The sequence below is a fragment of the Danio aesculapii genome, chromosome 13 (genome assembly GCF_903798145.1).
Source record: "Danio aesculapii chromosome 13, fDanAes4.1, whole genome shotgun sequence".
NCBI classification, from domain to species: domain Eukaryota; kingdom Metazoa; phylum Chordata; class Actinopteri; order Cypriniformes; family Danionidae; genus Danio; species Danio aesculapii.
Window position 1 is genome coordinate 9,847,136 of NC_079447.1, and position 25,913 is coordinate 9,873,048.

At 37.4% G+C, this 25,913-nt stretch overlaps 1 protein-coding gene across 2 annotated transcripts in view; it reads right to left on the bottom strand.

Annotated features, from left to right (window-relative positions):
- The window catches only part of smoc2 (SPARC related modular calcium binding 2), a 94,682-nt gene that overhangs the window by 46,033 nt on the left and 22,736 nt on the right, over positions 1–25,913 (bottom strand). For both annotated transcript variants that reach the window (XM_056470870.1, XM_056470871.1), the window contains exons 2-5: positions 12,504–12,666; positions 5,223–5,329; positions 2,734–2,833; positions 81–125 (exon numbers count right to left, since the gene is read on the bottom strand). In XM_056470870.1, coding sequence (XP_056326845.1) covers positions 81–125; positions 2,734–2,833; positions 5,223–5,329; positions 12,504–12,666 — 415 coding nt within the window. The remainder of the gene's footprint in view (positions 1–80; positions 126–2,733; positions 2,834–5,222; positions 5,330–12,503; positions 12,667–25,913) is intronic.

Here is a 25,913-nt window from a genome sequence, read left to right on the forward strand (position 1 = left end):
GAACAGACTGTCCCTCATGAAAGTCTTAACCATATCAAAAAACAAATGAAAAAATAATAATAAATTATTAGTGTATTTACCTGATTTTCCTGGTTCCTTTGGATTTACTTTACTGTTCTTAGACCCTGAAATTAAACAAGACAAGCACAGGTTAATCGTATATTAAATCTAAATAGACTCATAATTAAAATTTTGCACAGTCTAAGTGGACGATGCATTTGAAAATACGTTAACACGCTACAATAATGTTGTATTAGTTACTGCTAACATGAACAAACAATGAACAATACATTACTTACAGTATCTATACATCCTTTAAAAGGTTACTTAATGAAAATAAAGTTGTTCGTTGTTCATGTTGACTCACATAGGTTAACAATACACATTGACATACATTCACGGCCACTTTATTAGGTACACCTATTAACGAGCAATTTAACGCAAATTCTAATCAGCCAATCACATGGCAGCAACTCGATGCATTTAGGCATGTAGACATGGTCAAGATAATCTGCTGCAGTTCAAACCTAGCATCAGAAAGGTGATTTAAGTGACTTTGAACGTGGCATGGCTGTTGGTGCCAGATGGGCTGGTCTGAGTATTTTAGAAACTGCTGATCTACTGGGATTTTTATGCAGAACCATCTCTAGGGTTTACAGAGAATGGTCTGAAAAAAAGAAAATATCCAGTTCTGTGGGCGCAAATGCCTTGTTGATGCCAGAGGTCAGAGGAGAATGGCCAGACTGGTTCCAGCTGAAGGAAAGGCAACAGTAACTCAAATAAGCACTCGTTACAACCGAGGAATGCAGAAGAGCATCTCTGAAAACACAACACATCCAACCTTGAGGTGGATGGGCTACACAGAAGACCACATCGGGTACCACTCCTGTCGGCTAAGAACAGGAAACTGAGGCTGCAATTCACACAGACTCACCAAAACTGGACAATAGAAGATTGGAAAAACGTCGCCTGGTCTGACGAGTCTCAATTTCTGCTGCAACATTCGGATGGTAGGGTCAGAATTTGGCATCAACAACATGAAAGCATGGATCCATCCTGCCTTGTATCAATGGTTCAGGCTGGTGGTGGTGGTGTAATGGTGTGGGGGATATTTTCTTGGCACACTTTGGGCCTATTTGTACCAATTGAGCATCGTGTCAACGCCACAGCATACCTGAGTATTGTTGCTGACCATGTCCATCCCTTTATGACCACAGTGTACCCATCTGATGATGACTACTTCCAGCAGGATAAAGTGTCATGTAATAAAGCACGAATCATCTCAGACTGGTTACTTGAACATGATAATAAGTTCACTGTACTCAAATGGCCTCCACAGTCACCAGAACTCAATCCAATAGAGTACCTTTGGGATGTGGTGGAAAGGGAGATTCGCATCATGGATGTGCAGCCAACAAATCTGCTGCAACTGTGTGATGCTATCATGTCAAAATGGACCAAAATCTCTGAGGAATATTTCCAGTACCTTGTTGAATCTATGCCATAAGGGATTAAGGCAGTTCTGAAGCCAAAAGGGGGTCCAACCCAGTAATAAGGTGTACCTAATAAAGTGGCCAGTGAGTGTATATTAGCTAATGTTAACAAACTTGAATTTGGGTTTTAATAATACATTAGTAAATTATTAATAAATGCTGTTAAAATAAATACATTAACTAATGAAACCTTATTGTAAAGTGTGACTGAAATTGCAACTATATCTCAAGAATCAGAGTCTTCTTTTCTAGCAGTGGTTGATTTTATATTTTAAAAGTAACTTACGCTTTTAATTATGTTTTAAGCCTCTACAGGGGAACATGGTAATGTTATGGAGGCTGCAGGGGGTAAAAGCCATATGACACTATCTTGGAGTAAAAGAGTAAGAATGTTTGAGCTGTGCCGCTTCGCCTGCCAAACGCACATTTGTGTTGTGATGCTCCCCCAGACCTAACTGATTAAGCTGTTGCATGTGCAATTAAATCTAATTGGTCCTTTTCGAGTGAAGTTGCGGTTGTTGTACAAAGCCAAGCCAACAATGTTATGATCCAGGAACCCCTGGCCTGCAGTGATCGAGTTTCGCTTGTGTGTGTGTGTGTGTGTTGGTTTACTGCATGTGGCTTCGGTTATGTGGTATTGTTATGCTGGAATGTTTCTGTAGATTAGGATTAGCTCTGTTCTGTTCTATTGCTGGCTTAGGTGCTGCATTTCTAAGTTTCTCTAATGATTTGTATTCTTGAACGTCTATCCTGTGCCAAAAGATTGAGACTGTGGGCCCTATGGTACACCCGGTGCAATAAGGCGCAAGGCGTGTATGGCGCGATTTGTAGCTATTTTCAGACAAGCGCAACTGTAATATTCGCGTTTTACACCATGCTGTTTCAAATAGCAAATCCATTTGCATCACTGTGGACTCATGGGTGTGCTGGTCTATAAAGGAAGCGTGTTAAGGCGTGCTGTTGGCACGTTGCTATTTTGAGGAACTGAAATAGAGCGAATGGGAGATGAGACTCTGATTGGTTTAATGCACGTTATGCTCTAAACACACCCATAGCTCATTAGGAAAATAAGCACAACCCTGTTAGACCATGCGCCCTGCACTTTAGACTTTGCACTGAGAACGTTAAAATAGAGCCCTATGTCATCAGCAATGAGATAACTGTCTGGAAACGCTTCAGAATAGTATTCATGAGGTTAAAAAAATTATTTTGCAAACAAAGACAGAAGATGAAGTGTTACCTTGGCACTGGGGTTTCTTATTGGCTACTGCAGAGCCACTGATTGGTCTGCCATTGGGCATCACACACCAGCAGTAACCGGTGTAGCTGTGACACTGAACCTGTTATACACATTCAGAAAAAATATGGACAAAAAAATAAATATGTCAGTGAAATCCTTAAAATGATACAATATCAGCTTTTAAAATATCTTCATATATATCCATCCATCGTTCCATCATTCTATCTGTTCATCCATGTTGCTTCAATAGTTAATAAATCTAGCATCAGTTGTTGAAAACATCCATCTATCATTCTATTGTTGTAGTGTTTTATTCATCTAGCATCATGCTATTCACCCATCTATACATCATTCTATTCATTTTTAGTTCTGTACATCATTCCATAATTTTATCTTTATATCTATTCATTTATTCATCTTTCTTATTATATTATCCATTGTTTTATCCATCAATTGCTTTATTTATCAGTCCATTATTCCATCCTTCCACCCATCCATCCATCCATGGTTCTATATTTCTATGTCCACCCATGCATCATCAATCTTACCATCCATGTATCCATATAGCCATCCATCCAAAGTTCTGTAGTTCTGTTGATACATCCTGTCATCCATCCATCCATTCATAGCTATATAGTTCTATCCAGTCATCATTCAGTCCCTCATTCCACCCATATTACATAATCCATCCGTCCATCCATCCATCCATCCACCCACCCACCCATCCGTCCGTCCATCCATCCGTCTATTAGTCTGTAGTTCTATCAAGTCATCCATCCATCCATCCATCCATTCTGCCCAATAGTTTTACTCATCCATCAATCTGTCATCGTATCTATTCATAGTTCTGTCCATCAATCCATCCATCTATACATCCAGCTGTCTTTCTGCTCATTTATCCATCATCTATTGTTCTATCCATCTAATTTGATCCATCCATCCATCCATCCACCCAACCATCCAAAGTTCATCCATCTAGCATCTATTGCTTTATCCATTTATCCATCCATCCATCAATCCATCCATCCATCCATCCATCCATCCATCCATCCATCCATCCATCCATCCATCCATCAATATTTCTATCCATCCCCATCCATCATTATTGTATTTTTCTATACATCTAGGCATCATTCTATACAATCATACATCACTCTATCCATCCTTCCCCATCCATCTTTGTTCAATTCTTCCTTCCTTCCTTTATCCGTACCCATTTGTTTTATCAATCCATCTGACATGGTTCTATCCATTTAGTCATTATTTTATCCATCCATCCATCCATCCATCCTTCCTTCCTGTCATAATTGTATCCATTCATGCTCTGTCCATCCATCCATCATCCATCCATCCATCCATCCATCATCATCATCATCATCATGTTCTATCCATCCATAGATATATATTATATCAAAAAATTAATCCATGCATCCATCCATCCTTCCTTCCTTCCAGTCATAATTGTATCCATTCATGCTCTGTCCATCCATCCATCATCCATCCATCCATCCATCATCATCATCTTCATGTTCTATCCATCCATAGATATATATTATATCAAAAAATTAATCCATACATCCATCCATCCATCCATCCATCCATCCATCCTTCCTTTCTTCCTTCCTTCCTTCCTTCCTTCCTTCCTGTCATAATTGTATCAATTCATGCTCTGTCCATCCATCCATCATCCATCATCCGTCCATCCATCATCATTATCATGTTCTATCCATCCATAGATATATATTATATTAAAAAATTAATCCATCCATCCATCCATCCATCCATCCTTCCTTCCTTCCTTCCTTCATTCCTTCCTTCCTTCCTGTCATAATTGTATCCATTCATGCTCTGTCCATCCATCCATCATCCATCCATCATCATGTTCTATCCATCCATATATCTATTATATCCAATAAATAATCCATCCATCCATCCATCCATCCATTCTTCCTTCCTCTGTCATAATTTTATTCATTCATCCATTGCTCTGTCCATCCATCCATCCATCCATCCATCCATTTATCCATCCATCCTTCCTTCCTTCCTTGCTCTGTCATAATTTTATTCATTCATCCATTGCTCTGTCCATCCATCCATCCATCCATCCATCCATCCATCCATCCATCCATCCATCCATCCATTTATCCATCCATCCATCCTTCCTTCCTTCCTTGCTCTGTCATAATTTTATCCATTCATCCATTGCTCTGTCCATCCATCCATCCATCCATCCTTCCATCCATCCATCCATCCATCCATCCATCCATCCATCCATCCATCCATCCATCCATCCATCCTTTCTTCCTTCCTTCTTTCCTTCTTTCCTCTATCATAATTCTATGCATTCATCCATTGCTCTGTCCATCCATAGATCTATATTATATCCAATAAGTAATCCATCCATCCATAGTTCTACAGTTATATCTATTCATCCATTCATCTGTTCTATCCATCTAGCCATCATTCTGCCATTCCAGCCATCCTCTTACCTCACTGTAGGTTCCATCGGGATTGCAGACAGGCACAAAAACCTGTGGGAAGAGTTTCTTGGCTTGCTGCTCTGTGTATTTCTTCTCTGCAACACACTTGGGCGTATCTAGAGACACAAGTTACACAACACAGGACAATCCAGTTAGATAAACTACAGCTACCGTCTGTCAAACATCTAGATGCTGTTGTGTAGACACAGAATGAGGGGATTAGAGAAACACAGCATGTCCATTCTAACGTTTGCTCATAATAAATTAAGGTAACACTCTGTTAACTAGTGGCTAAAATTTTTTAACTAGTTAACTAATTTTGGTAATATCTGCGGATTTCTGCTGAATTATTTTGGGAGTATCATAACTAAAAACTTAATATGTGAAATAAAAAATAATATATTTTTACCTTTTATTTAATGTTTAAAATGCTAATCAAATTAGATTCATTTTATTTGGTAAACAAAGCAAGTCTCTCAAATAAAATATCTACTAAAAGACAGAAAATATTACTGTACAAACTGCATTGTACATAAATCAGATGAACATTGTCATATTAGTTAATAATATTACTGTACTTAATATAAAAACTGAATAAATATAGATTTACACACATTTACACTAGTAAATAAACAGAATTAATGATGGGCTAAAAATCTGCGGAAATCTACGGAAAATCTACGGATTTCTGCGCATGCTGATTCTGTGTGGGCCTATAAGCAAATGTATAATGTGCTTAATAATTGTGTTTTCATACTTTATTACTAAATTAAGTATTGCAATATTTGCCAACCAGTTATTTAAGAATAGTTGGTGGTTTTTAGAGATCATTCAGAATGAGTTAGTAAATGATTAATAAACTATTCAAATTAACATTCATAATTCTTATTATCCAGGCATATACTGATAGTTAACTTGTATGTTAATAAATGCTTTATTAACTCAACTTCATCCAGTTTTATAACCTAATCTAAAGTGAGGACTATGTATGCTTTATAAATCCCTTATAAATGACAATTAAAGGCTCAGTTAAATTCCAAACAGGAAAAAAAGAAAGTAAAGGACTTTTTTCATTTCTATTCATTTAAAGATACACAAATGAAACTATATCAAATGAAAAATAAATATTTGCAACCTTATGTAAAATAAAATGACTGTACGGTTTAAACTTGGCTAAATAACTTTAAAATGTTGTATCATAATATATTGTTAAATTAATATATTGTTGTTGTTTTATCCAATTTTATTTAATTGTTTTTATTTCTATTTCTATTTTGACACTCCTGGTATTCGGCAATATTTAAAGTTTACAGTCATTTTATTTTTTAGATAAGATTGCAAAGATGTATTGTTCATTTGATACTGAGCCTATGATAGTCATTTATTAGGGATTCACAAAGCATAAATAGTCCTCACTTTAGATTATGTCCCAAAACTGCATGAACTGCATACATAGTAACCATTACTCTGAATAATAAAATATATAAATGTTGATTTGAATAGTTTATTAATCATTTACTAACTCATTCTGAATTATCTTAAAAACCATTAACTACTCTTAAATACAAATGGTTTGTCAACAATGGGATACTGAATTTAGTAATGAACAATTAATATGTAATAATGTATGAAAATACAATTATTAAGCGCATTATAAATGTGCTTATAAGTCAAGAGTGCAGCATTTGTAGCTGTATTTATAAACTGCTTACTAACGTCTATTAATGTAGAGTTAATAATGAACAGATAATGAATAAACTATTTGCTAATGTTTAATAAATGCTTCATAGTGTGTAGTTATTATAAAGTGTTAGTGGAAATTTTTCAAAAGCAGTACACTCTAGGCAAATGTACTATTCTTTTGTTATGTTAGTGGCTGTTTTTGCCCCACTGACTTCCATTACAATAACATTGATTGCAAAGCCTTTAATAACTCCATATTATTATATATTCTTGATTTTTGGTGGTTTTCCCTACTGGGAAGAAATAGAATTTGTCATTTTGCTGTCTATCATCAGTTGCTGTGCAAAAAAGGTTGCATGCACACTATAATTTGCTGTTTTACTCCACATAAAAGTCAGAAACTTTTTTTGCATAGGTCTACCTAAAGGGTTAATGGTGCCAAATGATGATCAACAATAAAAATGACACATTTTACCTCCTCCCAACAGGAAAAACAACCCAACAATGAAGAATTCATGAATACTTGGTGTCAAGGCTTTGCAATCACAAAATGTGGTTGTAATGGAAGTCAATGGTGCAAAAACAGTCACCAACACAACGAAAGGGTAGTAAATTTAAGCAATACACAAGAATTCAAGTATGAAGTATGATCTGATTCTATACCCAAACCCAACCACTGTACTATCTTAATAACTATTAATAAACAGCAAATAAGTAGTTTGTTGAGCTAAAATTAATACTTAATAGTTGATTAATTGTGAGAAATGTAACTTAAAATAAAGTGTGACCTAATTATTTAGCTGAAAATTATTAAGTAGATAAAAAATGGGTTTGTCTTAACTGTGGCAAAAAATTACATAGTGTTCGCATATGTCAATATGTTCAGTCTTTTAATAGTTAATTTTTCCATTTATATATCTATCTTCTTTATACTGTTTATCATATACCTCATTCAGAGTGATTCATCACTGCCACAGGATTCCCCTTTAAAAATAAGAGCGCATTGCCTCTGCTTTTGGAGATCTTGAAAAGTACTACAAACTTGATGATTCATTCGTTCACAAACTCTGCCCGTCCTCTTTTCTATATATAACCCTAACCTTCATTTCCCATCAGTCCACTTTAAGCACACAGTCACTATTTCTGCTCATCGTGTCAGTGTAATATAGAAAACAGAAAGTCCACAGAGAGCGGGCGCATTAAATTCAAACCGACAGGCAAGTCCTCTGGCGTTCTCTCTCTCTCTCTTTCTTTCTCTCTCTGACTGATGTGGCACTGGTGTTTTTTCATTTCTTTTTTTTTTTTTAGGAGAAAGGAAAGAATGGTAATGGCGAAAGAAAATAAGACTTGGTTTCTTTTGCAGTGACATGTGACCTCTTAGACACAGAATAATTCAAGATGTTTCGGAAGTGGTGGATCCATGTGTGTGGTTGGGAATTGGACCAACAGTCTTATTGGAGTCATCACTATCGCTAAACAATTACAGATCAGATGTTGTTTTTGTGTCGAGTCTGTGTGAGCCCATGGTGTCTAGCAGGTTGCAATGTGTAAATTTTTAGTAATGTGCTAAGTTTTGGGCAAAATGATTAGCCCTCCTGTGAAAATAAAATTCTTTTTCAAATTTTTCCCTAAGGCTGTTAAAAAAAGTGTTTTACGGCACATTTTTAAACATGATATAATGAAAAAAAAATTCTGGGTTCCATTCATTCATTTTCTTTTCGGCTTAGTTCCTTTATTCATCATGGGTCGCCACAATGGAATGAACCACCAACTTATCCAGCATATGTTTTACGCAGCGAATGCTTATCCAGCCGCAACCCAATACATATGTATATATATATATATATATATATATATATATATATATATATATATATATAGTATATTATATGTATAAATACAGTTGTATAAGTCAGAATTATTATCCGCTCTGTTTATTTTTTCCCCAATTTCTGTTTAACAGAGAGAAGATTTTTTTCAACATATTTCTAAACATAGTAGTTTTAATGACTCATCTCTAATAACTGATTTATTTTATCTTTGCCATGATGACAGTAAATAATATTTTATTCAGTACATAATATTTTTCAAGACACTTCTATACAGCTTAAAGTGACATGTAAAGGCTTAACTAGGTTAATAATTCTGATTTCAACTATATATATATATATATATATATATATATATATATATATATATATATATATATATATATATATATATATATATGAATGAAATGTCCTTGCTGTGTTAAACATCACTTGAGAAATATTCAGAAAAAAAAATCACAGGAGCTAATAACTTTGCCTTCAACTGTCGATGATGGCACTGAGTAAAAAAAACCCTACTGACCTCACTGATCTCAGAATTTCATTTCAGTGGAGACATAAACTCACTTTCTCCACTGCTTAAATCATTAAAACTTGCTCAGTGTGGGATGGCATGAGAGAACTAAAAAACATGAAGCGTATTCTGTGTCATCCATAATAAGAAATCTGACTGGGATAGTTTAGTCTAGTTTAGTTCATGCATTATTTAGTTATTCTTATTAAAGGATCAAGTTAATTCACATATACAGTCAGAATTATTAGCCCCCCCTGTTTATTTTTTCCCCAATTTCTGTTTAACGGAGAGAAGATTTTTTCAACACATTTCTAAACATAATAGTTTTAATAACTCATCTCTAATGATGAATTTGCCATGATTACAGTAAGCAATATTTTACTAGATATTTATCAAGACACTTCTATACAGCTTCAAGTGACATTTAAAGGCTTAACTATGTTAATTAGGTTATAGGCAGGTTAGGGTAATTAGGCAAGTTATTGTATAAAGATGGTTTGTTCTGTAGATGGTAAAAAAAAAATAGCTTAAAGGGGCCAATAATATTGAGCTTAAAATGGTTTTTAAAAAATAAAAAGCTGCTTTTATTCTTGCCGAAATAAAACAAATAAGACTTTCTCCAGAAGAAAAAATATTATCAGACATACTGTGAAAATTTCCTTGCTCTGTCAAAACATAATTTGGGAAATATTTGAAAAGAAAAAAAAAATCTGAAAGGGGCTAATAATCCCGACTTCAACTGTATACCACATTATACGATACAGATCTTGACCAAAGCTTTGTATTAAATATATACATTTCTGTGCTTTTAAAGCTTTACCTTTTAAGTACATTTATAAAAGTATGTCAGGCCAATAGTAATACGTCTGACACAGACATAATAATGGTTTCATTTTTAAGTATTTTTTATTATGTATTTTTGGCAGAACGGTGGCTCAGTGGTTAGCACTGTCACCTCACAGCAAGAAGGTCTCTGGTTCGAGCCTCAGCTGGGTCAGATGGCATTTCTGTGTGAAGTTTGCATGTTCTCCCTGTGTTCGCATGGGTTTCCTCCGGTTCCTCCAAACACATGCGCTAGGTGAATTGAATAAATTAAATTGGCCATATCGCATGTGTGTGAATGACAGTGTATGGATGTTCCCCATAAATTAAATTAAATTAAATTAAATTAAATTAAATTAAATTAAATTAAATTAAATTAAATTAAATTAAATTAAATTAAATTAAATTAAATTAAATTAAATTAAATTATTACTGAATATTAAATGTCTTTTAACCATGGACACATTTTCTCAGCAGCTTGACTTATAATAATGGATAAATGCTGGAAAAGTTTTCTAAATATAAAAGGCATGACGCTGAGCGCTGAGTGTTTCCAGAGTGGAAAAAAATGTAAAAATAGTTCAGAGCAGATGAAAAGTTTGTGTTTTTTTGCTTAGCAACATTGGTTATTTATTTATTTAACACTTAATAAATTCTGTCCCTCTTTGTGGGGAGACCGGTCATTAACAACAATGATATAAGCAGCTTTCCAGTCAAATCTTTCCATTTCTTTCGCTCTCTTTTTAGCACAATTCATCCTCTTTTTGTACCTCTTTCTTTAAAAAAATGAGAGTTATAAGGACACATTGTGCTTTCTGGAGAAAGAAGGAGTGAGCGGCAGAAAGAAAGAAACAGAAAGGAGTGAAAGAGTTCAGGGCACGAGAGTCTTCCTGCAGTACAATGAGAGGGTTTGTGAGCCGTTTGACCTTTGACCTCTATGAGCACTGATGGCCTTTTACTCCTTCATTCACTTATCAATGCACTACTGTATTTTTATTCTTACATGGACAGGATCTCCGTTAGGATCTTTGAAAAGATGTTAAACTAATTTCATCAACTACTTGTAATTTTAGTACTTGTAGTTTTCTTTTTATTATGAGTTATACAGTGGTGGCTCAGTAAGTAGCGCTGTCGCCTCACAGCAAGAAGGTTGCTGGTTCCAGCCTCGGCTGGGTCAGTAGGCATTTCTGTGTGGAGTTTGCATGTTCTCCCTGTTTTCGCGTGGGTTTCCTCCGGGTGCTCCGGTTTCACCCACAATCCAAAGTCGTGTGGTACAGGTGAATTGGGTAAGCTAAATTGTCCATAGTGTATGTATGTGAATGAGAGTGTACGGGTGTTTCCCAGTGATGGGTTGCAGCTGGAAGGGCATCCGCTGCGTAAAACATATGCTGGATAAGTTGGCGGTTCATTCCACTGTGGTGACCCCAGATTAATAAAGGGACTAAGCCGAAAAGAAATTGAATGAATGAATGAATAATTATTGTGCAACCTATTTGAATATATAAGTCAAAAATTTATTTAGGTTTTATTTGAAATGTACAATTTTTGGTTTGATAATTCTGACTAATTCTAAATTATTAAAATGTAATCTTTCTATAAAATATTTAATCATGAATAATAAATACAGAATAAAAATAAATAAAAATAATGCATATATAATTGTATACTTATTTTTTCTTCACTTATTATAATTAATATTTAGTTATTTAATATTTGATATTTACCCATTATATTTCTTTCAAAATTATATTTCTTTTTATAATATATTTAATAACATACAGCCAAACCAAATATTATTGAGACACCAAATATAATTGTTTATATTTTTAAGACACTACAGTATGTGAGGACAGCAAAATAAAGTAAAATACCCTGTGAGTTATTGTCATATTTATTAACCGTTTTCAAAAGCTATAATAAAAAATTGTGTCTGAATAAATAAATAAATTTGCACAGTATATCAAATAATAAAATGCTAAACAATTGCTAAAAAATATGTCAGTAAATCATTGGTGTCACCTTCTTTCAAAATTATATTTCTTTTTATAATATATTTAATAACATACAGCCAAACCAAATATTATTGAGACACCAAATATAATTTTCTATATTTTTAGGACACTACAGTATGTGAGGACAGCAAAATAAAGTAAAATACCCTGTGAGTTATTGTCATATTTATTAACCGTTTTCAAAAGCTAAAAAATATGTCAGTAAATCATTGGTGTCACCTCAAATCATCAACTCACTTCAGGCCAGTTTGTCATTTTCAAATTGCTCTTAGTTTGAATTCATTCTTAATTTGAGCACTATTCAAAACATCAAGATGATAATGAGATGTACTGTGCTCTGTCTGTCTGTCAAAGAATCATTTCTCAGAGGACGTGTTGAACTCGGACCCTCACAGGGCATCAGGCCTGTTCATGGCTGCTGAACTCTGACCTTTGCATTGCCCTCGACTGACCGCCAGCTGAGGGTCACGGCACTTTGCACGAAGAAACTCGCAGCGGGAACTGAAGGTCCGTCCGTCTGATGCGCACAGAGGCTTTCGAGGAGCTCCAGAACAGTCTGTGTTGCATTCTTTATCCTGCTCCACACGCAGAAACTGTGAAGACAGACAGAGAGACATGTGAGCATGATGCCGAGCTAACAATCTAATTCTATGAGGGCTGTGAAAATATGTAGCACACAAATAATGTGGGAATTAGTTGATTTTGTTTCGATTTAATGATACTGATATTATATTTTTGGTTAAATATATTATATAAAATATCTTTATACAACAGTTTTGACTGGTTCTTAAATCTGATTGGCTGATAGCCGTGCGATATTCCAGTTATAACAGCACGTGTAAAGCCTCTTTACTGTTGTGTATTGCCCACATAGAGTGACAGCAGATCAACTAAAGTAAACTCACTAAAGTTTGACAATTATTGCAGCTGTTGGACAACATAATACAAATTTTAGGCTTTTAAAATGCATGTTTAGATTGCAACTATGCAGTTTATTTATAAGGATAGTGCCTATTTGAAATATTTATGTTTGTAGATACAGAGCGTCAGCATCCATCAGCCTGTACTGAGCAGAGCAAAGATGATTGATGCTGTCCCTCCACAGGATGGCAACAGAGACCACATAATAAGCCCTTAGAGGAGAAAAACTCATCGTAATTTCAAACTACAGCTGATCAAATCATTATTAAACAGGTAAGTGACATTCTAAGTCGATCTCTGTCTTTTGTATGTTGCAGTGCTGTATTTATACCATAGTAATTGTAGTGTGTTGAGTGTGAGATGGGACTCACACATCACACATTTTTTGTGTTGGTCACTCTTTGTATGATCCTGAGGTGGCCATCTGTTTATTTCTAATGCGTCACCTGTTTTCGTTACTGCAGACTAGTTTAGTATAAAGAAAGAAAGAAGAAATGCCCGCAAGTGTTTCGCATTTTTCCTCATCACAAACACAACAGTAATCTGGTAGATTGCAATACAGAAATACTGGGAAATCTCTGTAGACTGATGGCATTTCATGCAGTTCAACTTTATAATCAAAATCACCTGTTTTGTCATCACTTTAGACATTACGGCAGAGAATCATTCAAACACTAGCTCTAAAGTGATGTTTGTGAATCAGCAATGGTTCCTGCTGTTCTGACATTAGCTGCAATTGTGAATGAATGGTGGAAGAAAGTAGTTCCTCTTACAAAAGTATTTTTGAGACGCGTGTTTGATTTGCTTTTTTTTCACACGATTATGCCATCGATTACGCCTCCCACCAGCAATCTGTCTAGCTTTTTTTATGTTGCATTTAGTGATTTAACTAATTCATTTAGTATTTAATATGTATTATTTAAGCATTATATTTGTTAAAAAAAAAAATATATATATATATATATATATATATATATATATATATATATATATATATATATATATATATATATATATATATATATATATAGTGTTTATTTAAAATGATATATATATTTGTTTTTAAAAACACATTTTTTTAAAAAATCCTTAAAAAGAAATCGTTTTTGGTGTGTTACAGCTTTTTCCAACTGCTTACACACAAAATCTTTTCTTGTCACACGATTTCTGATAATCTCACTCAAAATGCAAAACTACACTCCGATACTCAAAAACTAGAAGTTATTTCTCAGTCTTGGACTTTTTTCAAAACACTACACACAGGTCTCTACCTAAAACACAAAAATCTAACAGGAATCCACTTGCTTTCATTTTTCCAAACACAACCAATCAAAATGCTACACTTATCAACCAGATTACACACACTGACTCCTCACATGTGTAAACACTAATTTCATAACTGATCACTAACCAATCACTGCTTTACTCAAGTATAGGCCAATGGTGATGGAACACAGCTGTTCTGGTCCAAAAAAACTTGTTTTTCACCCATCCACAAGTTGTGGTTTTGTACCTACTGCATATTCACCTTTTCTAAAACTTCTAAATTTCTATAAAAAAGAATAAAGAAATTTTTTTAAGCCTAGTGCTGTAAAGTGTATGATGGCCAACCCTATGACCACATGATGCTTTTCCAGGAAATGGACGCTTTTCTCCCCAAAAGCCCCCAAACACAATTGTGTTCTTTACTGTATTCTAAAGAATATACTTTTGCGTAATTATTATTATTATTTTTTCAATTTTTACAAACAATATGTTTATTGTTTTAATTTTTTTTTTTGCATGCTATATACACCAATAATGTTTGGCCTAATAAATATTAGGGGTGTCAAAATTAATTGTTTCTTCGGTGTACTGCGATGCAGACGCGGAAAACTCGGTATCAGTTCAGTAATAATAATAATCGTTATTGTGTACTGACGTCATTTATCTCATATGCACTATGTCGCCGTAGCTTACCATGGCGAAGGAGGCGAGCGCAAGTGTTTACAACACTCCAACTACTTAAAAACGCAGAAACTGTGCACAATTTCACTGCATGTTTGTTTGCTGGACAGTCTTTCACTGACACTTACAGCAGAAGCCCCTAATTCACTGCGATTGAGAGAATGAAAGTAAACTCCATTTCTCTCTCTCTCTCTCTCTCTCTCACTGTGGCCCATTTGACCTGCCGGTGTCACTTTTCCACTTCGCTCGGCTGTTACACTTCTGGATACAGACACGAGCGTGCGAGTTTGCTCCACCACGCCCCTGCTGTGTTGCCAGATGTAGCTGACTGATTCTAGCCCAAAAACTATCCAAAACCCGCCGAAATGCCTATCCAAAACCGCCCAATCTGGCAACACCGCGCCGCTGCTTTTTATCAGTGTCACTCATGAGTGAACAGCGCCTGTAAAGTAAAATATAAAATTGTGTATGGAAAGCATCGTCAATGCACCGCGACGCATCGAAATATCGACTTGAACCGAATCGATGGCATGATAATCGTAACCGAACTGAATCGTGAGACCAGTGTAGGTTTACACCTCTAATATATATGTTCTGTTTCTTCATTGCATTGGTGTTTACAGTGTACCTGTTACTCCTCTCAATAGATTACTGTCACTGTGGAAGATTGTATGGAATTGTAGATATCAGCCTATAAAGAGCAAAGAACTTTAGATTTAGATCAACAGTGTTTACATGGTTTATTCAAACATTTACTATTTTGAAAGATGTGTTTGCCATTTGATGCAAATGCTTCATTCTGACGTGTGTTTATGACATTTTGAATGCAGTGTTACATTTTGAAGGAATTTTACAGGAGTGTTGAAAAAAGGTGAAACTGTTTTGAAAACGTGTGTAAGCAGTTGGAAAAAACTGTAATAGATGAAGTACATATTGAAATATATGAATTATTTAATATCTGATGGTTAAATAATTACTTAAAAGCATAACTGCATTTTGTGCACAACAAAACTCATTTAATTGCAAATAAATAAAAAGTATTACGTTTGTTATTACATTTGTGTCAGCAAAGTCTGCAGTGAATGGCTTCCCTTGCTATTTTTTGATCTCCTGAATCACTGCATTCTCTATTTTTCCGTCACTTTCATTTACTGCATGAAACACACAGAGATGAGCAGCGTTCACACACTCCTCTGCGTCCACTGTCCCGTGTCATGTCTTGTTTGTGAATGAGGGATTGTGGGAGAAAGGCAGAGGTGCTGACGGCCGCTCTGTAGCGCTTTTATCTGTCTGTCACTCTCACACCTGCACATGTACCAGCACAAACACACACACACACACACACACACATATACTAACTGAAAAATGTGTGTTCTATAGAAACTCAGCACTGCAAACAGCACCTCACTGACCCACAGGTTCAAGAGTGAACACGAATGGTCTTTGTATCGGGACATTATCTACACAGGTGTGTGTTTAATGTTGGTTGTAATCATTTAGCAGGGGAATAAAAAAAAGACTTGAAAAGCTACACAAGCACAAACGCACTCACCTGTGGCCTATAAATCAGCCGCAGGACAGCCGTGAATGAAAGCAGTGTTGAAAGCAAACCGATTCCTCATATAAAGCTGAGGGGAAGATCATTACCCCCTCCGAAATTAGCACTGGCTGACACACTACAAATGACTTTCTCTCTCTGTGTGTGTGTGTGTGTGTGTGTGTGTGTGTGTGTGCGTGTGTGTGTGTGAGCAGCTCTGCACCTGGAAGATGCTTTCAGAGGGGGTTTGCGGATCAGCCCTTTGCCCCTGGCGATGGGAGACAGTTCTGCTGTCATCTCTGATCGTAAATCTATAGCTGATGAATTCTACCAAAGTGAGTGTGTGTGTGTGTGTGTGTGTGTGTGAGAGAGAGAGAGTGTTTGTGTTAAATATGAGGCAAAGAATCTGGTTCAGGAAGAGCCTTGCAAGTAGACTAAGACTTAACTAATCTTTTTTTTTACTTTCCTTATTTTACTATGTTGTTATTGGTTATTTAATCATTTTACCATATTTTGTGTGTGTGTGTGTACCTTTTATTCTTTATACTCAAAAAAGATTTTTGCTGCTTGTTCAAATCAACTGAATCAACACAATTCTTGTTTTTTTTTTTCAGGGGGTCGGGGGGGGGGGGGGGGGGGCTTAATTGTTTTATGTTCAGTCCATTTAAATTTGTAATAACAATTATGTTAAATTAATCGATTTGTGTTGGGACAACGTGAATGAATTGTGCAGAACCCAGCATTTTTTATAGTGTACATTGTGGGGATCAAAAGTCCCCATAAAGGCTGGTTTATACTTCTGTATACATTGAGCAATCAATGGGACCCAAGGCGCATGCCTTACACGTAGTCATACATTCATACTTCTGCATGCTGTTTATGTTGCTCTGCAATAACACTTTCAAAACACTAGCTGGCAGTGGGTTATGTTATCTTCCTGGTACCTTAACGTACAAGTAGCTCAAACTCTCTCATCCAGAGGCGGGAATGGCGGACGTGCAATAACTTTAATCATAAGGTAAACACAAAATATCTGTAGCTCCTTCACGGGACTCGGCGCTTGTAAGCACTTGCTCCATTTAGCTCGCAGCTCTCAGCACCGCCCACACTCAGCACAGCTACCAAGCCGACCAATCACAGAGCGCTATGCATCGTTGCGACAAGTAGTTAAATTTTTTGCACCAGACCATACGCTTGACGCAGACGTTTAAATCAGCTTTAAGGGAACATAAAATCCCCTCTGTCTCAGCAGAGTTTTTTCACACCTCTAGTTTGAAAAAGTCAGGAAAGTGGGTGAGTCCAGCTTTGTTTAGGTGGGAATGTTGAGTGGGAAAAGAGGTAAGGGTTTGCATGAAAAGGGGAGTTTCACTACTTTTGAGGCAACACAAAATGAAAATGGAAACAAAACCTTCGTTACGGCACATTTATAAATGCAACACTGACGACCCATGTCCCAATTCCTCTACTACTTATTTGAATTACGGTTGTCAACACAACGTGGCGTCTCTCTGAACACTGCAACAGGTAAAGAGTCTTTGAAGCTATCTCATGCATATAAATGAAATTGCATCTTATTCACAATAGAGCGCACTGATTGGTTCTTTCTCATGAATTAATGAACAGATGTGCTGAAAACTCAATGATGTCACTTTGTATCGGCAGGTACAGACAGCCAGTCTCCACGCTGGAATTTACACAATGATCTCATCGCCGTGACGTTGCTTCAAAAGAACGAATTTGCCTAAAATAGCATAAAAACAACCAAATTTCTCTTTTTGGTGGAATATATGTGTCCTAATAGTGTTTTTAGCAACGTGGGACACATATATGACAGTTAACATCTCAAAAAATGCAATTTGGTATTTCGTGACCCTTTAAGTATAGCAATACTATGGGTGTTAAAATTAATTGTTTCTCCGGTGCACTGCTATGCAGACGCGGACAATTCGGTATCGGTTCAGTAATAATAATAACCGGTTATTGTGTACTGACATCATTTATTTCATATGCACTATGTCACTGTAGCTTACCATGGCGAAGGAGGCGAGCGCAAGTGTTAAGACGCTCCAACTACTTAAAAACGTAAAAACTGTGCACAATTTTACTGCAGGTGTGTTTGCTGGACAGTCTTTCACTGACACTTACCACAGAAGCCCCTATTTCACCCCTGCAGTGTTGCCAGATGTAGCTCACTGATTCTAGCCCAATAACTATCCAAAACCCGCTGAAATGCCTATCCAAAACGGCCCAATCTGGCAACACTGCGCCCCTGCCGTTTATCAGGGTCACTCAATTGTGTATGGAAAGCATCATCAATGCACCATGATGCACCGAGACATTGAATTGAACCGAATCGATGGCGTGATAATAATAACCGAACCAAACCGTGAGACCAGTGTAGGTTCACACCTCTAATCAATACCAATGCCTTTTAGGGACATTTTGGTCCCCATTAGGAAAACAGCTTACAAAAACAGCAAAGAATAAAGTATTTTGAAAAATACTTGTATTTTTAAAGTAAATGTAAAAATGCAGATTGTTTCCTGTGAGGTTTGGTTTAGGGGTAGGGTTGTGGTGCGGGATAGAGTATTTATAAAAGTCTTCATTGAGATAGCCAAATGTGTGTGTGGAGGTGTGTACTGGTTTTGGTGGTTTACAAGGACAGAAATTTGTATAATGACATGAATTTGACTTATAGATATTATCAAAATAGAGGTGGTTTATGAGGACATGCCTTGTGTCCTCATAATTCAGAATGCTTAAAAATCATACAAAATGAACTTAAACAAAGACTTTACACAAGACATTCATATAGTCACTCATATAGTTTTGAATGGGGGGAAGTGTAACGGTCAATATGACGACTGAAGCCCCGCCTTCATGTACAGGATTGCTATAGGCGATTGCTATAGACTGATAATCGTCTGGGGGAGGGGCTCAGGCCAGACATGAGTTTTTGCAGATTTTGTGTAATTCGAACGTTTAGAAATTAAGTGAAGTTTATTTATAAACTGATTTCGAGAGAAGCACGTGCTTATGATTGACTGTGGCTGGTCCCGATTTAGCTAATGCATAATCCACCAATCAGATGATTCCTAAATTGCTATAAATAACCAGAGTATCTTACCTAAGCCATATTCGTCTTGAAGAATCCCCCCTTCCACCCCTACTTTCCCCTTTCCTTGACAGGGTGGCATGGAGGCCCAGTGGTTAGCACCATTGCCTCACAGTTTACATGTTCTCTCCGTGGTTGTGAGGGTTTTTCCCCTGGCTCTCCGGTTTCCTCCCACAGGCCAAAAAACATGTAACATAAGTAATATGACCAAACCAAATCGACCCCATAGACGGGCGATTAATCAGCAATATTTCTCTCCATAGTTATTCATATTTTGCATTCACTATTAACAAGCAGGGGAGTTCTCAAGACTGCAAATGGGAGGGAGCCCCGGGCTCGAGGATCTCATAAGCTCAGGGCTCTCTCCCAGGACAGCATGCCAAACATGCTTTACAATCAATCATCAGCTAAGTGTGACCTGAAACTAAAGAATAAGAAATTTAATCATGAGCTTGGCAAGCAATTTTGGAGAATTTGATGTTTTACCATTCATACAGAATGCCCAAGCTATGTTTCAAAGATGGCCACCGAGTGAAAAGACTGACCTAGCTGAGGCTCGAACCAGCGACCTTCTTGCTGTGAGGCGATCGTGCTACCCACTGCGCCATCGTGATGCCTCCTTCATGTTGTCCCAAACGCAAATTAACAGTAACAGTAAACTTAACATTTTTTGAGTTGATTGAGTGTAAAATTAAGTTGTCCCCACAAAAAAGTTAAAGATATGTGTTGTTTCAGCTCATTTTAAATAAGTAGTTTCAACAAACAGCAACAAATATATTTTTTGAGTGTATTACAGTAATATACAGTATTTATTTGATCAAATTACACTACTTTCATAGTGTTTATTCAATTTACTCCACCAACCATGATTTCTTATCATCTCTGATTGGCTGATGTACATCCTGTCTGTCTGTCTGTGTTATGAAGGGACAACAGTCCGCTTCATCATCCTGGACGGGCCGCTTTTCACTCTTCCCTCAGAATAAGTCTGGAATTAGTTGTTTGGGGGTCTGTGTTTGTGACTGACAGACCCTCGCTGTCTGAGCTCATGGCTGACACCAAACCCCCTCCAAACACTCCACAAAATCTCTTTCTTCCCCTCTGGACAAGCGCGCAGTCTTTCTGTTGGCTCTCTCTTGCGTTTTTCTTTGTGTTTCTGGGTGCAGCTGTGACCCTGTGGCCCTTCCGCTTCGTCATTCCCCATCTGCTGTCAGGAGTTTGCAGGAGGCCCGACAGAGATGTCAGGAAACAGATTCACAATCATCCACGATGGTCATCCTAGCATTTTTAGGCCAAGACAGAGTTTACAGTCATCAACCCGGGCCAAGACGCCACAGCCAACGCAGTTCAATTCGGTCACAGCTGGCGGCGAGACATGGACAGAACCAACACGACCACCATGGAGACACATTTGGAGATTCGTCAGCTGAGATGGATCCAAACGAGATCCACAAAACACAAATAATCAGCCATCAATTCAGCTGCAGCCAAACCCAGACACCCGCAGTATTGAGCATCAGCAGGGGGATCTGAAGCCACCCACAACTGCATCAACAGCTGCTCGGAGAAACCCGTCCCAGCAACACTCATGCAGGACCATTTCACAGCTTTTGTTTTAACAGTATTGTTCAATTTCAATATTCATTCATTCATTTTCTTTTTGGCTTAATCCACTTATTAATCTGGGGTCGCCACCACGGAATGAACACAGTGGATGCCCTTCCAGCTGCAACCCATCACTGGGAAACATCCAAACACACTCATTCACACACATACACTACGGCCAATTTAGCTTACCCAATTCACCTTTACCACATGTCTTTGGACTTGTGGGTGAAACCGGAGCACGCGGAGGAAATCCACACCAACACGGGGAGAACATGCAAACTCCACACAGAAATGCCAACTGACCCAGCCGAGGCTTGAACCAGCGACTGTCTTGCTGTGAGGCAATTGTGCTACCCACTGCACCACCGTGACTCCCAACTTCAATATTTATTCATTCATTCATTTTCTTGTCGGCTTAGTCCCTTTATTAATCCGGGGTCGCCACAGCAGAATGAACTGCCAACCCATCCAGCATCTGTTTTATGCAGCGGATGCCCTTCCAGTCACAACCCATCCCTGGGAAACATCCACACACACTTATTCACACTCATTCACTATGGACAATTTAGCCTACCCAATTCACCTGTACCACATGTCTTTGGATTGTGGGGGAAACAGGAGCAAACCCATGCGAACACTGGGAGAACATACAAACTCCACACAGAAACGCCAACTGACCCAGCCGAGGCTCGAACCAGCGACCTTCTTGCTGTGAGGCAACAGCACTACCTATTGCGCCACTGCGTTGTCCTTCAATATTTATCATTTTTAAAATAAGTTTAAAAAAATCCTTGTTGTCATTGATTTTAGTTTAGGCTTTTCGGGAAAGCGGGTAAGACAAAAGGCAAAACTAAAATAAAGTAAATAACAGGGTGAGAATGTGGTAAGATCTGAAAATGTGGTAAAAATCAGGGGGGCTTTTCTTTTTCTGCATTGTTTTGGAAAACACTGTCGGTTGGGTTTAGGGAAGGGGTGGGCAGGTCAATCGATGCTTTTGAAAACACTAATGGTTGGGTTAGGAAAGGTGGTGGGTGGGGATATCGGTCGGTCGATCCGTCAGTCAGTCGACAGCAGCCTCTGGTGGATTTCCGCGAGAAGAGCAGGCATGAATGGCACTCACAAGAAAAATTTGAGATCTCAAAAAGCGTACACAGCGGCCTCTAGTGGATTTGCGAAAACAAAAACGTACCTCCTGAAACGTATTTGGTGCTCTCCAGAAATGTATATAGGGGTACATATCAATAATGAGCCTGGGTTAAAATATTTCGAAAAATGTTACTGGATGTTATATAATGTAATTATTACTGGAAGACATTAAATCATTCATAATAATAATTATTTGTTATTTTATATTATATTTCAGTCTTAATTTAAATGTAATTAATTTACATTGTATTATAAAAATACATTGTATTATAAAAACATTAATCTTAAGTATGGTTTATGTTTTTTCCCAGTACTGAATTGCAGCTAGAAGCAGGGCCGGCGCATCCATAAAGGCGACCTAGGCGGCAGAATAGTGAGGGCGGCGTCCGAGACCCCCTGGTCCTCACTTTCAATCGCGACACCCACCCGCTCCCTCCCGGTCCTCACTTTCATCTGCGAACCGGTCACTTTCTTTTTCACATTCTGGTTGAGGGCGGCATGATCGCCGTTCGCCTATAGTGCCAGTTTAGCTTGCTCCGGCCCTGGCTAGAAGGGCATCTGTTGCATAAAACATATGCCAGAATAGTTGGCGGTTCATTCCACTATGGCCACCCCTGATAAATTGATACAGTTGAAGTCAGAATTATTACGCCCCTGTTTATTTATTTTCTGTATAACGGAGAGAAGACTTTCTCAACACATTTCTAAACATAATAGTTTTAACTCATTTCTAATAACTGATTTATTTTATCTTTGCCATGATGACAGTACAGAATATTTGACTAGATATTTTTCAAGACATTTCTATACAGCTTAAAGTGACTTTTAAAGGTTTAACTAGGTTTAGACTTTCTCCAGAAGAAAAAATATTATCAGACATACTGTGAAAATTTCCTTGCTCTGTTAAACATCATTTGGGAAATATTAAAAAAAGAAATAAATATATATATATATATATATATATATATATATATATATATATATATATATATATATATATATATATATATATATATATATATATATATATATATCTATTGTCCAAAGAACAAGCCACTGTTATACTTGTAATTACTTGCCTAATTAAACCTAGCCTAATTAAGTCTTTAAATGTGACTTTAAGCTGAATACTAGTGTCATGAAAACTGTCTAGTCAAAGAGTATGTACCGTCATCATGGCAAAGATAAAATAAATCAATTATTAAAACTATGATGTTTAGAAATGTGTCTTCTTTCTGTTAAACAGAAATTGGGGGGGGGGTATACAATAAGGCTAATAATTCTGACTTCAACTGTTTGTATGGCAAGCATCACGCTAACATGTCTTCTACATGACAAATAATGTCTCTTCTAAGTAACCGACTGCAGACCAAACAAGCCTTTGTCTCCGTCGACACCTCTCCACTCCTCCACAGCCGCTCCGCCCTCTTGTTTTCGCTTTTCTCCATTTTTATCATTCCCCTTCAAACGAAAATCAATTCAGATAAAAAAAGACATATTTTCAGAAGACCCACCAGCGCACAAACCACAAATCCTATTACCCCCTTTTGGCAGTGAAGCATTGTGGGATTGAAAGCGGTGATCCAGGGGCCAGCCTCCAGCAGAGAGTGCATTGTGTCCCACAGAGGGCCGCATGGGGGCCGAGGGGCCCCAGAGAGGGCGGCGGGGGCCTCCCAACCACAGATCCAGAGAGGCCCCTCACACCTTGGCCGCAAAGGGTCAATGGGGGCCCGACAGAGAGCGAGAGAGGGGCTGCAAACGTGTGAAAGGGTCCCGACGGGGGCTTCCTGGGATTGGCTAGGCATCGTTAGTCTCCAGCATAGTGGAAATGGAAGAAAGTGACAGCCTAGATTCAGGCTATTAACTCAATCAAAGAGAAAAGCCTTTAATTGCTGTGAAAAATCGGCAAGAAAGGGGAAAGCCTGCTGCTAGTCATGTGAAGTCTGAGAGGGAAAAAAGATGTTTTCTCTTCTTGTGCAGGTGCATAGTTTTGCTTATGAATAATGGCCACCGTCTGAACAGCCCCTGTTATGAAGTGACTGATACACGAGGGTTTCAGCAGGGAGAGGAAGACTTAAAAATGAAGAAATCACAGAGGAACGACAAACTAAATGTTTCTGTCCAAAACCACCAACACTTTCAGGGATAGTTCATCCAAAAATGTACCTATTCCAATCTAGGCATGGGCCGGTATAAGATTCTGACGGTATGATAACCTTGGATAAAAATATCACGGTTTCACAGTACCGCAGTATTGCTCTAAAATAAGTTCTTTTTAATGTCTGGGTAAAAATCAACAATTTTTTTCCTCATTTAACATAATATATTTTATTTTAAGTAACATTTAAAATATTTTGGAACAGTAAACACTGTAAAACTCAAACTTACTTAGTATAACTCCAACTGTTTGAGAAAGCCGATTGCGACAAGTGAAGTTTATTTATAAACTAATTTCGAGAGGATCACGTGCTTATGAATTATCACAACCGGTCTTGTATTAAACTAATCAGTATCATGCAATCATATGAGCCATAAGCTACAATAAATAACCACAGTCTTCAGTCTACTATCTTCGTTTGGAAGAAACCCCCCTTCCTTCCCATTCTCCTCCTTCAACATAGATCGGGCGGCACGGAGGCCCAGTGGTTAGCACTGTTAGCCCCACAGCAAGAACACTGCCAGCCCTGGTCCTGCCAGGTCGGTAGGCGTTTCTGTGAGGAGTTTGTATATTCTCCCCGTGTCCGCGTTGGTTTTCCCCGGATTCTCCGGTTTCCTCCCACCATCCAAAGATATACATCATGCATAACAATCAAGCATTTGTCTAGCCTTCTTTCTTCTCACGTGTTTCCTTAGCTACTGCAGACGGGGAGTTCTGAGATCCACCGAGCTCAAGCTCCCCTCTCGCTCTGTGAATGGGAGGAAGCCCCAGGCTCGAGGATCCCTTGAGCTCGGGGCTCTCTCCTGGGACAGCATGCCAAACAAGCTTTTGATGGATCATCAGCTAAGTGTGAACTCTTGAAAGCATTTTAGTTTAAACCAAATGGTTTGAGTACTGTAAACCTATATATATAGTCATAAACACATATATTATTCGTGTTTATATTGTAAAACATTTAGAGTATTATTAATAACAAACATTTTAAGTTATCAAACTGATATGAGTTCAGTTAATAGAATGATTGTTGTATTGAATTGTCCAAACAACTATATACTGTGGCTACTCAAATGGTTTGGTATTGCTTCTAGCACTGAGTTAACACACAAAAAATGTAATGAATTCATTCATAACTCATTCAGTATGATTTCAGCTTGATATAATTAGTTTATGAGTTACCATAACTCTTTTTCATTAAGTCAAAGCAACTTTTTAAAATAATCTAAGTTATATTGACTTATTTTATTTAGTGATTTTCACTGTTAGGTTTTACAGTGCATGTAAGGCTAAATTTATTCGTTCATTCATTTTCCTTCAGCTTTGTCTCTTTGTCCCAAGCCAGTACTGGGAAACACCCATACACACATTCACACACAGAATCATAGACTACAGTCAATTTAGATCATCTAAT